Source organism: Pelodiscus sinensis, chromosome 1 (assembly GCF_052426305.1).
Source record: "Pelodiscus sinensis isolate ZL-2025 chromosome 1, ASM5242630v1, whole genome shotgun sequence".
Classification (NCBI taxonomy): domain Eukaryota; kingdom Metazoa; phylum Chordata; order Testudines; family Trionychidae; genus Pelodiscus; species Pelodiscus sinensis.
The window spans coordinates 349,769,356-349,782,311 of NC_143052.1; the positions used below are offsets into that span (position 1 = coordinate 349,769,356).

At 47.5% G+C, this 12,956-nt stretch overlaps 1 protein-coding gene across 1 annotated transcript; it reads right to left on the reverse strand.

Moving 5' to 3' along the window:
* Positions 1 to 1,400: 1,400 nt before the first annotated feature.
* Positions 1,401 to 11,848, reverse strand: LOC149526013 (maestro heat-like repeat-containing protein family member 1). Its single transcript, XM_089775825.1, has 6 exons — positions 11,263 to 11,848; positions 10,223 to 10,378; positions 9,056 to 9,190; positions 7,571 to 7,673; positions 6,533 to 6,598; positions 1,401 to 4,437 (listed from the first exon to the last, which is right to left on the reverse strand). The coding sequence occupies exons 2-6, from the start codon at positions 10,223 to 10,225 to the stop codon at positions 4,364 to 4,366; spliced, it is 381 nt and encodes a 126-aa protein (XP_089631951.1). The 5' UTR covers positions 10,226 to 10,378; positions 11,263 to 11,848; the 3' UTR covers positions 1,401 to 4,363.
* Between the last annotated feature and the right edge of the window lie 1,108 nt (positions 11,849 to 12,956).

A 12,956-nucleotide genomic window follows, 5' to 3' on the forward strand; every position in this document is an offset into this window, starting at 1 on the left:
CACTGGGTAATTCACCAGGCCTACCGCGGCATCCCTGGGGAGTGCAGTCCCATCGCCTTTTACTATCTTGCAACAAAGGTAGAGTAGCGTGTTGTTTAAATCCATATAATCTATGCCATTCCCTGCTATAAAAAAGTCGATGGGGGCAGTTTCTGTCACGGCTGACAGAGGCGGCACCTCGATGTAGATGCTTTTCTCAATGCTGGTCTGCGTAGGGGCTATCTGAAACAAGTCTAGTTCAGATTTGGTGCACTCTTCCGACCCGCAGTGAACGAAAGCCATGTTGACTAAAATATATCTCTTTTACCAGGTACAGAGCGTGTCCTCTTTCTCCCTGGCTTCCTCTTGGACTTTTGCTTATGGCCTGTCCTGCGTGTCAAGGCTCTTCTTTTAAAGGGTTTCGGGGGTCCTGTGCATTGCGGATATGACGCATTTCTCTTTCTCTTCCTCCTTTTAATATACATCAGCCCTGACCCTTCCTGTTTAGCCGGATTCCCCACCTTCTCCAAGACAGCCTGGGAAACGTGGCCTACCACATCTCTGGCTATGTTTTGAGCGGCTGTTTTTATGTGGGGTTTAATAATCTCTAGCCCTCTTCGCAAAAGCGGTACAGCTTTTCGAAAAAGGCTACGGAATATACCGCCCACGCCGGCCCCGTACATCACAGGGGCTCCATGATATCCAGGAAGGGCATATCCAGCCTGGGCTTTGTAATAGTTGCTGTAGACTTTGGCGTCACCGTAATTTTTTACGATCGCCATAATAGTGTTTTGCTTTTTAGAAACCTCGCTCTTTCCGGGAACGCAGGTGCAGCTTCACAATCACCTTGCCAAAGCGAAATGAAACGCATCTGTTTTGATCCGTCTTTATTTCAATGGTGATGGTGTCGATGTGGTGTTGACTGATGGGTACGTAATGAGGCTTATCGTAGGTGATGGTAACAAACTCATTGTTATTTCCTCTGACAGGGACGCAGCGTAACAGGGGGACAGAAAAGTCCCCCACAAACTGGTGTTCTACAATATCCGTGTATAGATACAAGGAGTTGAAACCCCCTGTGATGTCTGCTGAGAAGGGACTCTTCTGGACACTGTGCCCGGGGGCCAAACCCAGAATGTTAGCTAGCTCCCCGAGGGTAGAAAACGTAGCAGTAGCATCGGTGGATTTAAGTCTACATTTTCTACTCACGGGGTCATAATTCATGATAACATCAGGCGGTCCAGAATGACGTGCCACAATGCTATTCATATGTTCCAATAATTCGGGTATAGTTGAGTAATAACCTCGCCGTAGGATATAACTCCATGGTTTATCTCCAAAGGTGATTTGGAAAGGGGTGTCCTCAGTAATGTTGTTCCAGCTGTTTGGATATTGTATTTCCGCTAACCGCACTTCCTAGGCCCCCGGGAGATCCAACGACTTTATTAGCTGTATTGTAAAGGCCGAGCTGGTGTTTTGGGGAAAAACCCCAGAGCTGGCGTTGCTGGGCAGAGTGATGTAGAAGCCCCCGTCCTCCATTTCTCTCCTTGCAGGTGGGATTGTTTTTATTCTCGCTTAAACGTTACAGAGTTGAGAAGCTTCTACCCAACTGTTAAATTTGTTGGGCCACCCCAGCCATTTCACCAATAGCTGCTTTTTTCTTCCTTTCCCTTTCTCTGCTAGAACTTTTTCAATCCTGTAAATCCTGTCTTGTTTGGGGTTCACCTTTTGTAATTCTTCAGGGTAAAACGACCCCGTCACTGTCTCACCCTCGTAATCTTTTAATCGGTAGACAGGTCTCTCACCCCTGGTTAAGGCTTCATCCACTATGAATATCTCATCGGTAAATGTTTGTTCATAACCTTTTTTAAAGGCACCTTTGGTTTTAGAGAGTCTCACGTGGTCCCCTTTTCTAAAAGGAACAACAGCCTGTTTTATTTTAACATCATCTCCATAAACAGTTTTCCAGACCTTCAGAGAATTTGCGGGGTTCACATCAGCAGGTCTGGTCCGTATAGTTCTGTGAAAGCTCCAGCTGTAACTCTTTATAAACTCAGATAATATGTCAATGTAGCGAAAGGTATTGTGGGCTGTAAAATATCTCCACATCCTAGATTTTAAAGTTCTGTTAAATCGCTCCACAACCCCCGCTTTGACTTCATTGTTAGGAACAAAATGGTGGACACCATGCCGCTTTAACAATCCACTTAAAGGTTTGTTTAAAAATTCTTTTCCCCGATCCGTTTGTAATTTTTGAGGCACGCGACCTTCGCTGAAAATAGCTTTAAAGGCCTTGGCTACCTCCTTGCCCGTCTTGTCCTTTAGGCCTAAGGCCCAGGCATATTTTGATAAAATGTCTATCACTGTTAAAATATACTTAAAACCGCTGTTGCGTTTGGAGAACCGGTGCATATCCACCAAATCTGCTTGCCATTGTGCATCCATGTCTGAGACAATGGTCTTGTCTCTTTTAAAATGTATTCGAGCAGGCTTGTGCAAAGAGTAAGCGTCTTGGTCCGAAAGCCATGATGTTACCTGTCTTCTGTTCAAAGTTTTACTGTGCTTTTTGACTGCTTGAAACAGAGGGTTCACCCCACCAAAGCTGCCAGCTTCCCTGGGGGTGTAATATATTTTCTCTAACAGAGCAATCTGCGTAGACATGACTGTTATTTGTGTTAGTAAAAGATGCTGTAAGTATGGAAGGAACACATTCACACCAACACATTTCATACAAGTTTTATTAAGCATCTGGATTAACACACCCTTTTACAGCCATCTGCAAATGGGCACCATGACACCCCCACCACTATCGCTATTAGGGAGTCCGAGTTAATTCATTCTTGCACGTTTGTTCTCGAGATCCATGTGTCAGATATGAGCAAAAAAAGCGGGCACAAGATAGATTTACTCCCACAGGATTACCGATGTGCAATTTCTCAAAGGTTTCTAGAAAGTCATCGTCGACCTGGCAAGAGATTGTCAAAAAAGAGAATAAGCTACAGCTGCTGGTTTTTAGATTCACAAAACACCCATGATGCCCCCCACCTCGATTTTTTCATTTACCTGTTTGACTTCTTTTCCGTTCACCTTGTCCGACTCCTGGGAGAGATGGGCAGCATCCTCCACAGGGACAGATAACGAGAGGCCGTCTAGCTCGTCAGGCTGCCGTGGGAGGAGTTGGGTTTCGGGATCAGATTCTGGTGTATCCAATAGCAGAGGGGGCAAAGGGCCCCTTTTCGCCTCTCCCTCGTCCTCGGAACTGTTGCTGATGTGGCACTTTCTTCTCATGTGGTGGAAGGCCCTCGTCACCAAAACAAACTCCAAACTTCTGGTGGGGGTGGTGAAGGAGTCCATGTTTCCGCTCAGCGTTTGCACACTCTCTGAAACATGCGCTCTTGGAACAAGATGGCCTCTTTTGTGTGGCGCTAGAACTTATGGGGAAGTGCTATGCTCTGATTGACAGAGGGTGTCACGGGAAGCTCTTAGAGGGGTCACACGACCAGCTTCTGGTCTGGTCAACGGGTCCCGGAACTGCACCCCCCGAATGGTCAAAGCGATTTGTGGGGCGGTCCTACAGGGAAAAAAACCCTCCTGATTGGTAGAGGGAGGCAGGGTGAGTTCTTAGAGGGGTCACACAACCCACTGCTGGGCGGGTCATCCGGTCCCGGAACTGCCCCCTGATTGGTCAAAGCAGTTCACGAGGCGGTCCTACAGGGAAAAACCCCCTCCTGATTGGTGGAGGGAGGCGGGGCGAGTTCTTAGAGGGATCACACGACCCACTTCTGGGCGGGTCATCCGGTCCCGGAACTTCCCCCCGATTGGTCAAAGCGGTTCGCGGGGCGGTCCTACGGGGAAAGCCCTTCCTGATTGGTAGAGGGAGGCGGGGCAAGTCCTTAGAGGGGTCACATGACACCCCTTACTTCCGGTCACCTGCCCCTCTTGACCCCGGATGTATTACCCCCAAGGGCGGGACTTCCGGTGACAGGGGACGGGCCTAACGGGGGTCACATGACATCCTTTTTTTGCTTCCGGTCACCTGTCCCTCTCGACCCGGATGTACTACCCTCCAGGGGCGGGACTGCCGGTGACAAGGGAGAAGGAACTTCCGGGGAGTCGGGGGGGGGGGGGACTTCCAGGGTCAGGTGGCGGGGCTAATGTTTGATTGATGGTAGGGCCCTTATACTACTCTCCTACCCCATAGCAGAGCTGGCCGCATACCACCAATGTCTAGCTTCCCACCGAAGTATATGAGGTGCAAGCTGGAAACAAGCTGGCACAGACAGAGCACATTGTCCTCCAGCAATCCCTCTCTTGTTCCCATTCAAGGTAGCAGGAGCTCTTTGATCTAGTTGTCTGTGCTTCATTCCCCGAGCACTCATCCAGGTCAGATGTCTCTTAGGACCTGAGTTGCCACCAGCTGGACAATGGGACTTGGGTCATTCTGTAGGACCTGGAGAGCTGGAATTACAGAGAATATGACTCACTTTTCATATAGTCACCTATGCCTGCAGTAGCTGGAGATTTAGTACCAGTGAGTACCAAGCTACAGAAGCTCTCTGTACAAACAAAGCTTTAGGTTCCTCCATTGGGATCCTTCCAAGCTCCAAACTGAGATGGAGGAGGGGGGAGAGGGGAGACCCTGACCCTACCAGAAACTCATCCAATTGGAAGGTGCTCCATTGACTCAATAGCTTCTGCTTTTAAGTTATTTTACATCTCCTGACAGAAATAAATCTGATGGTGTGGAGTTTTGGGTATCAAAAAGTGGCTTCCAGGGAGCCGATGGAGCCCAAAGAGTGGATCACACAGGTTGGGAAGAGGCATTGCCAGGATAGCCAGGAGATGCACTGACTTATATCACACTGGCTGCAGTTTCCTCCAGGTACGTCTACACCGCAAAGTTAATTCAAAATAACAGCTGTTATTTTGAATTAACTTTAATAGCATCTATACATGCAAACCGCTATTTCGAAATTAATTCGAAATAGCAGAGCGCTTAATTCAAATTTGGTAAACCTCATTCTACGAGGAGTAACACCAAATTTGAAATAGCTATTTCAAATTAAGTGCTGTGTAGACAATTAATTCAAAATAGGGGGCCTCCAGCCCTTCCCAGGGAGCCCTGGTGGCCACTCTGGGCACAACCAGGAAAACTTGCTCTCCTCTCCCCCTGGCCCCAGAGCCATTAAAGGGATAGACCCTGGCCCGTGCCAGATCCAAGCCTACCAGCCAAGAGCCAGCAGTGGCCACTGGGGCCCCTGAGCCAGTAGCCACAAAACGTGAGCCAGCAAGGCACTGGCAGCCAACCCTCCACTGCTCCTCAGGAGCAGTCTGCCAGCACCCAGGAGCCTGACAGGGGCTGGAGAAGGCGGGTGCCTTCCTGGTCCAGGGTGGAGATCATGGACCTTATTCAGGTTTGGGAGGGATGCCCCAGCATCCATGATCTCCGCACTAGACAGAGGAACACGGCCGTCAATGGCAGGATAGCTGCCAGCCTGGCCACCAAAGGCCACATGCGAACCCAGGAGAAGGTTTGCATGACAATCAAGTTGGTGCGGTGAGACCCCCAACCTTGGGCCCTGATCTTCCCTTCTCCTTTCTTCCCTTTGCTTCTCCCTTCCAACTTCCTCCTCCCAGGTTTCACCCTCCCCTCTCCCACCCACTCTATTCCTCTCTCTCACCTCCTTTTCCCAGTCTCCCCAGAGGTTCACCCTGTTGTTCAATAAACCCAGTTTCTATTTTTGAACATACATGTCTTTTATTTGACATCAGGAAGGGAGGCTAGGGAGGAGTAAGTAGATGGACGTGAGGGAGGAATGGGGCACGAGCCCCCGGTGGGGAGGACCGGGGTGGCTCTGAGGGCTCTGAGGGGTGGACACTCTCCTGCAGGGCCTCCTGGATCCTGACAGCCCCCCGATGGACTCCCCAGACGGTAGCCTGCAGCAAGTGCAGCTGGGCTGATGGCAACAACCCTACGAGACGCACCGGTGTGCCCAGGGGCAGCTCTGGCTCCATGTGGCCGAGTGCTGTGGTGTCCCGAGTGCAGGCACTCAGGGCACTCCAAGACAGGACTGCTTTGTTGTCCCTCATCGGGGTAGACAAGCGAGCGGGGAACCCTGAGAACTGTCTGTTCGGGGTGGGGGTAGGGTCCCGTGAAGCACGGAGCTCAGTTAGCCTGAGGCAGCAGCCCCACACACTATGTCCTAACCTGATGCCCTGCCAGCACTGGTTCCGGCCAGCCTGAACTTCGGTTCAGGGTCCACTCAGTGTGGACGCGCTATTTCAAAATAACAAAATGCTATTTTGAAATAGGTTTTGTGTATAGATGCATAATTCGAATTAGCTTAATTCAAATTAACTATTTCGAATTAAGTTAACTTGAATTAACGCTGTAGTGTAGACGTACCTCTTTCAGAGCAGACTAAAGCTGAATCTGTCCTTTGATGTGTGGCTGATGCACTTCACACCTGTGGTATCAGTTACTGCTTGCTTGTCAGCTAAATTTCTTTATAACTCACTAATGAATAGGATTTCACCTGTATTTGTTACTTACAGGTCAACAGATGTTCCATGTCCAGCCATTTCATATTTTTGGTGTCCGTATGTTCCAGGATGATGCCTAAATAAGCAGTGTAAAATAAACATCAATAAAAAACCTTCTCTTGTTAAGTGCAAGGTGATAACATTGGCCCTTTGGCTTCTATTGTGGGTCTAAGGTGAGCTGTAGGCAAGAAAATACTAGAAAAGTTTAGCGTCCACACTGAAGAGAATAAGAGAAAAAAATTAAGAATGTTTACATAAAACCTCATTTGCTTTAAACAATCTATGTTCCTCTTGCCACTGCTGTCAGTTATTGGAGATATACTAGGATAGTGTATTAATCTAGTGGTGTGAACAAAGGGCTGGGGCCAGGAATAAGTGCGTACTAAGCAAGGATCTCACATGGATAAATTAATTAGGCCACAATGCTTGCCTGGCTTGCATGGGTGTGCTAAGGAACGGATGGCACAGGGCCAAAGGGGAGGAATCTAGTGCTTCCTGGGCAAGGCAATCAGGAACCTGCAACAGCAGGCACTGTGTGGCGGTGGCCTGCCTACCTCCCAGTGATGAAGCACCAGTAAGGAACAGTGAACAACACTGAGCTTAGGTCTATAGTTTGAGTCCACACTAACTCTGACTACTAAAAATAGAGTGCAGGTAAGATGACAGAAGCAGTCGGAGGAGCTAGCCACCTTGAGAACAGACTTTTGGGTTTGGATGGGATCATCCTTGGAATAGTTAACCCCTCCTGCTACTCCTGCCACAGCTACTCTATTTTTAGCACACTAGTTTGATCGGAGAATAAACATACCCTACGTGACAGTGTGCCAGCCTCTGCTACTAAATGACTGCGCCATCTCAAAGCATTCTATTGCAAATTACAAATTCCTCCTAACACCACACTGGAGAAGTAGGAGAACATTAACATCTCCATTTATGCATGAGAAGTCACAGCACGGAGAGATTAATAGTAGCTCAGTGCTGCACACAGGGACTTTTTCTGTCTACCTCAAAGGGAATACCAAAAGGGACACGGCACACTTTCTCTCACCAGCTAACTTGGCTGCAACTGCCCGGATCTCTTCCCAGCTGCTGCAGAAGTATGTGATGGTAGTTTTGTAAAAGTTCTCCAGTAGCTCAGCCTTCTCTTTGGCCTAGAGAAAATCAGGGACACATGAGCTCTCTCTGGCTAGAAATGCCCTTTGACTGCCAACACATGCCTTTACAAACCACAAGTAAACAGTCTGTGTTCCTCTTGCCACTGCTGTCAGTTATTGGACTCACTCAGACTTTTTTTTTAATTTAAACAAGTAAATAAAAGAAAGGACAGGAGGCTGTGTAGAAGTGGGGAAAGTGGGAATCTATGGCAGATTTACATTCCTCTCACCCTCAGTCCTGTATCCCACTCTAATAGGGTACGTCTACACTACAACGTTAATTCGAACTAACTTAGTTCGAATTACTTAATTCGAACTAAGCTAATTAAAACTAACGGATCTAGACTAAAAAACTAGTTCGAATTAGCGTTTTACTAATTCGAACTAGCATGTCCACATTAAGTGGACCTTGAACCGGGCTTAAGGATGGCCGGAAGCAGTGCCGGCAGGACATCAGAGGAGGACTTAGAGCGTGGAGATGCTGTCTCAGGCTAGCCGAGGGCTGTGCTTAAAGGGTCCCAACCCCCACCCCGGACAGACAGTTCTCAGGGGTGCCCTGCTTGCAAAGCAGTCTTGGCTTGGAGTGCCCGGAGTACCCACACTGGGCACATCACAGCACTTGGCCATCAGACCGGCTGCACTTGCCGCAGCCTGCCATCTGGGGAGATGGGGCAATTGGGGGGCTGCACTCCTGCTCCTGGGTGGCCAGGCTGGCAGCTCTCCTGCCCTAGCCGGCCACCTTCCTGTGCCTAGTGCGGAGATCGTGGACGAGGTCCACGATCTCCGCACTAGCCCAGGAGGGAGCCCGCCTTTTGCGGTCCCGGGCAAGCTCCCAGGACCCGCCAGCCTGGTCCCGGGAAGAGGGGGAGGGCTGGGGGGCATCGGGTGGGTGGCTCGATCCGCACCAGGTGCAGGGTCTGCTGGCTGGGTGCTGGCAGGCTTGCACCTGGCACGGGCACCGTAGCCAGCCCGTGCCCCTTTAAGGGGTCCGGGGCCGGGAGGGGGGCATAGAGTTTCCCTGGTGTTGGCCGGAGTGGCCACCAGGGAAACCTGGGGAGGGCTAGCCTCCCACTAGTTCGCATTAAGGGGCTACACAGCCCTTAATTCGAACTAGTAAATTTGAACTAGGCTTAATCCTCGTGGAATGAGGATTACCTAGTTCAAACTAAGCGCTCCGTTAGTTCGAATTAAATTCAAACTAACGGAGCGCTAGTGTAGCGCCTATGAAAGTTAGTTCGAACTAACGTCCGTTAGTTCAAACTAACTTTGTAGCGTAGACATACCCATAGATACTTACATTGCCCATCACACATTCCCCCTGCTTCTACACCACAAGCCTATGCTGTCAATAATCTCATATAATTCTGTAGGTCACTCACAAGGTGTCTGCAGATATCCATCTGGAGCTCCTCAGGGTTCAGCTCGGTTCTCCAACTAAGATGCTCATTAAGTATAGTTTGGAGCCTCTTCAGTCCCAAAAATGGGGCACAGAGATGAAATGTAGCTCTGCACTCCTGAAAAAGAGGGTTGCACCATTGAATTGTTCCATAACACGTATTGTGCTCATTCAAATGGAACTCATGTCCTTGACTGCTCATCTACCCCAAGAATAAAAGGGATTCCCCTGAAGTAATAGACAGAAAATATGCCAGCATGACTTTAATAGGGGGAAAGGGATTCTACTTCTGGAGTATTGCATCCAATTCTGGGCACCCCATTACTTAAAAAATGTTGATACATTGGAGAAAGTCCAATGGAGGGCAAGAAAAATGATTAGGAGGCTGGAACACATGATTTACAAGGAGAGGCTGAGGGATTTGGGATTATTTAGTCTTCAGAAGAGAAGAGTGAGGGGAGCTTTGATAGAAGGCTTTAACTACCTGAAGGGGGATTTCAAAGAGGATGGAGAGAGGCTGTTCTCAGTGGTACTAGATGACTGAATGAGGAGCAATGGTCTCAAGTTACAGTGGGGGAGGTCTAGGTTGGATATTCGGAAAAACTATTTTACTAGGAAGGTGGTGAAGCACTGGAATGGGTTACCTAGGGAGGCAACGGAACCTCTAAATCTAGAGTTTTCAAGTCCTAGCTTGACAAAGCCCTGGCTGGGATTGTTTAGTTGAGGCTGGTCCTGTTTTGGGCAGGAGGTTGGACTCAGTGACCTCCTGAGGTCTCCTCCAAACCTATGGTTCTATGATTTTATAATACTGAAAACTGGAGATAGCAGCAATGTTTTTTCAGAACAGATGTAGCTATGAAAGCTGCTTCACTAGGCATAGCTGTGGTCTTTCCTCTGTTGTGGGGAGGCAGGAACGTGGGGTGCAGAGATAGGCAGGAATGAACTCTTGGGATCAGACCCATGACCTATCCTGAACTCCAGTGAGACAACCCTGGCTGCTAAGGACCAGCCTGTCTGGGATTGACTCAAAAGGAGGGCAATGAACTGAGGGAAGAATTTAGGTCTCCACTGCGGGAAGGAATAGCAGAGCTCCCCTGGCATCAGGAGGAAGATTCTTTTTGCTTAGTAATTAAGTCACTGTCATTCTTACCATTGAAACCTCAGGGCTTGGATCTTGCAGGTGCAGCAGAAGCGTGACCCAGCTCTGTCTAACCTGCTTGGCAAAATAGTCCTTCCATTTTCTCTTTGCAGAGCCGGCCAGGATACCAAACAGGACAAAGGCCAATGCACGAAGAGTGTTGTCCTCCTATAGCCAAGAAAGCCACACAGGTTGGTAACGAAGAAATAACCACATCATGTATCTAGCACAGCTGTCTCTTCTACATTAGGGTAGAGTGATTCCAACTACAGAAGTTTAAAAGAACTGGAATTAATCAAGTTTGGGCCAAATGTGTTGATTCATCAAAATACTTTGAAGACAGTTCAATTTTGACAAAATTCTTCCAGAAGCCAAGTAGGGGTACTTGGTCAGCTTCTTGGTGACCCATCTAGCAGGCTAACTGGGATCTTGGGCTTCCTGGCCCTCACCTTCAGAACAGCCTGTCTGGCAGGCTGACAAGGAGCCAGGAAATGTGCACCCTGGCACCTCTAATTCCCAGTGTTTCCAGGTTCCCTGTCTCCAGCATAGTCTGCCAGTAGACTGCCCTCAGGCAAGGCTCCCAGTAGAGCTGGGTTGAGAATAGTATGACTGTTTCACAAAGAGTTTTGAAATTTGGGCTGGGGGGAGTGTCCCCCAAATAGGAACAAAACCAAAATTTGAAATCTCAAACTTCTCTGCAAAATGGAATAATTTCAACCATCTGACATAAAAATCGTATGGAGCAGGCCCAAAACAGTCTATTACACCCTGTATGCCCATTTTCCTTGTTATGCAGCTACCTAATCTAGTATTCATACTTCCTTTGCCATTCTCATTGGAAATAAAGATGAACAGAAGGGTGAGACTGAAGGAGCAGGGATGGCATCCTCATTTTCTTAATTCTCTGCTCCTCCATAAAACACATCTCTTCCCTAAGGCCTAAAATCACTTCATTCTGACATGAACAATGCCCAGTGAGGACACATCATGCATTGTAAATGGAGCCTCATCAATGTCAGCTGAACTGGGGTTGAAGGCTTCTGTTCACGTACATTATCGAAGTACTTCCGGATCTGTGTGGTGAGGTCTCTGAAGGATGAACCTATGTCCTTCCCTTTCAGCTCCTTTAGGACTTTGGCCAGTGCCTTCAGGCTTTCGACAATGACTTCAGAACTGAAAGTGTCTTCTAAAGTCCTGATCAGTGCCTCCAGAAGAAACTTCTTGTACTTTTTCACCTGTTCAGACGTATGACATTAAAAACACTTTCCACTAACCACATTTTTAATATGTTTTTTTAGCAATTATGAAGCAGTGGGAATTTCATCTGCCCCCCTAGTGACCTATAGCTATATTTTACATCAGGTACTAGCTACAATAAGCCAAACTCTGTGCCATATTACACCTATGTAATCCTATTAGATTTCTAATTACTTAGATTTGAAGGCCAAAAGGGACCATTGTGATCATTCAGTCTGACCTCCTTCACAACACAGAACCTCCCCAAAATAATGTCTGTTTGACTAGAGCACCTCTTTTAGAAAAACAGCCCATCTTGTTTTTAAAGTTGCTACTGATAGAGACCCCACCACAACCCTTGGTAAATGGTTCCAATGATTAAAATTACCATTAAAATGTATGCCTTACTAGCAGTCTGAATTAGTTTAGCTTCATTCCCCCTCCCCCCCCCCATTGAATCTAAAGGCACATTTTCTAGCCCTTTGAAAATTCTTGTGACTCTTCTCCAATTTATCAGCATCCTTCTTGAATTGCAGGCATGATCCTGACATAGTATTCTAGCAGTTCTCACACCAGTGCCATAAGCAGAGGTAAAATAACTTCTTTATTCTTATTCAGAATCCCTCTGTCTATGCCTCCGAGGATCACCTCAGCTCTTTTGGTCACAGCTTTGTACTGGGCGCTTACGTTCAGCTGATTATCTATCATGATTTGAGTTTTTTAGTGTCTCTGTTTCCTGGAATAGAATCTCTCATCTTGGAAATAAAGCCTACACTCTTCATTCCTAGGAGTATACATTTACATATGATCATATTAAGTCCATATTGTTTCCTTATGCCCAGCTTACCAAGGGAACAAACCTGCTGTGTATTGACTGCAAAGAGGTTACAGGGGTATGAGAGAGCAGAAGTTGGCCTAGTGCATTGTGCATGGCCTCTGTAAATCCTGAGCAATTGTTTCCTTTAGTTTCTCTAGTTATGCTGCATTGTATTCAGTATTCTATCTTACCTTCTCAGGTGCCCCATAGACTAAATTGCCTAGGCCTCTTACAGCCATTTGACGGACAATGCTGTTATTGTCCCGTGACCTTTCTTCTAAGCTATGTGAGACAGATTTAAGGATCTTCTTCTCCCTGAGTATGGGATCAGTCATTAGCTGAAATAAAATCAACATGTCCATTAGCTCTAATATGTTCATTAAGATAGCGAATATAATTTGAGGAGATACGTAATACACTGTAATTTATTATTCTATATGAATGAGTACTGTGTTAAAAACATGGATTTTTCCTTTTAGGCACTATAATGGGTGATTGCTCATCCCTTGAAAGCCTCTCAGTGACTGCATTTGATACCACAGTCCTTTTCTCTCCCAGGTGCATCCTGCCAGTCGATCTTAGTGAGTCTTCCATGGCTCAGCCCTCTGGCCAAGTCCCAAAGTCCAAACAAATGCCTTTTAGGTCCTGTTGCCCTCACTAGGGTCTTCAGCCCCAACTCTGGACCCTTTATAT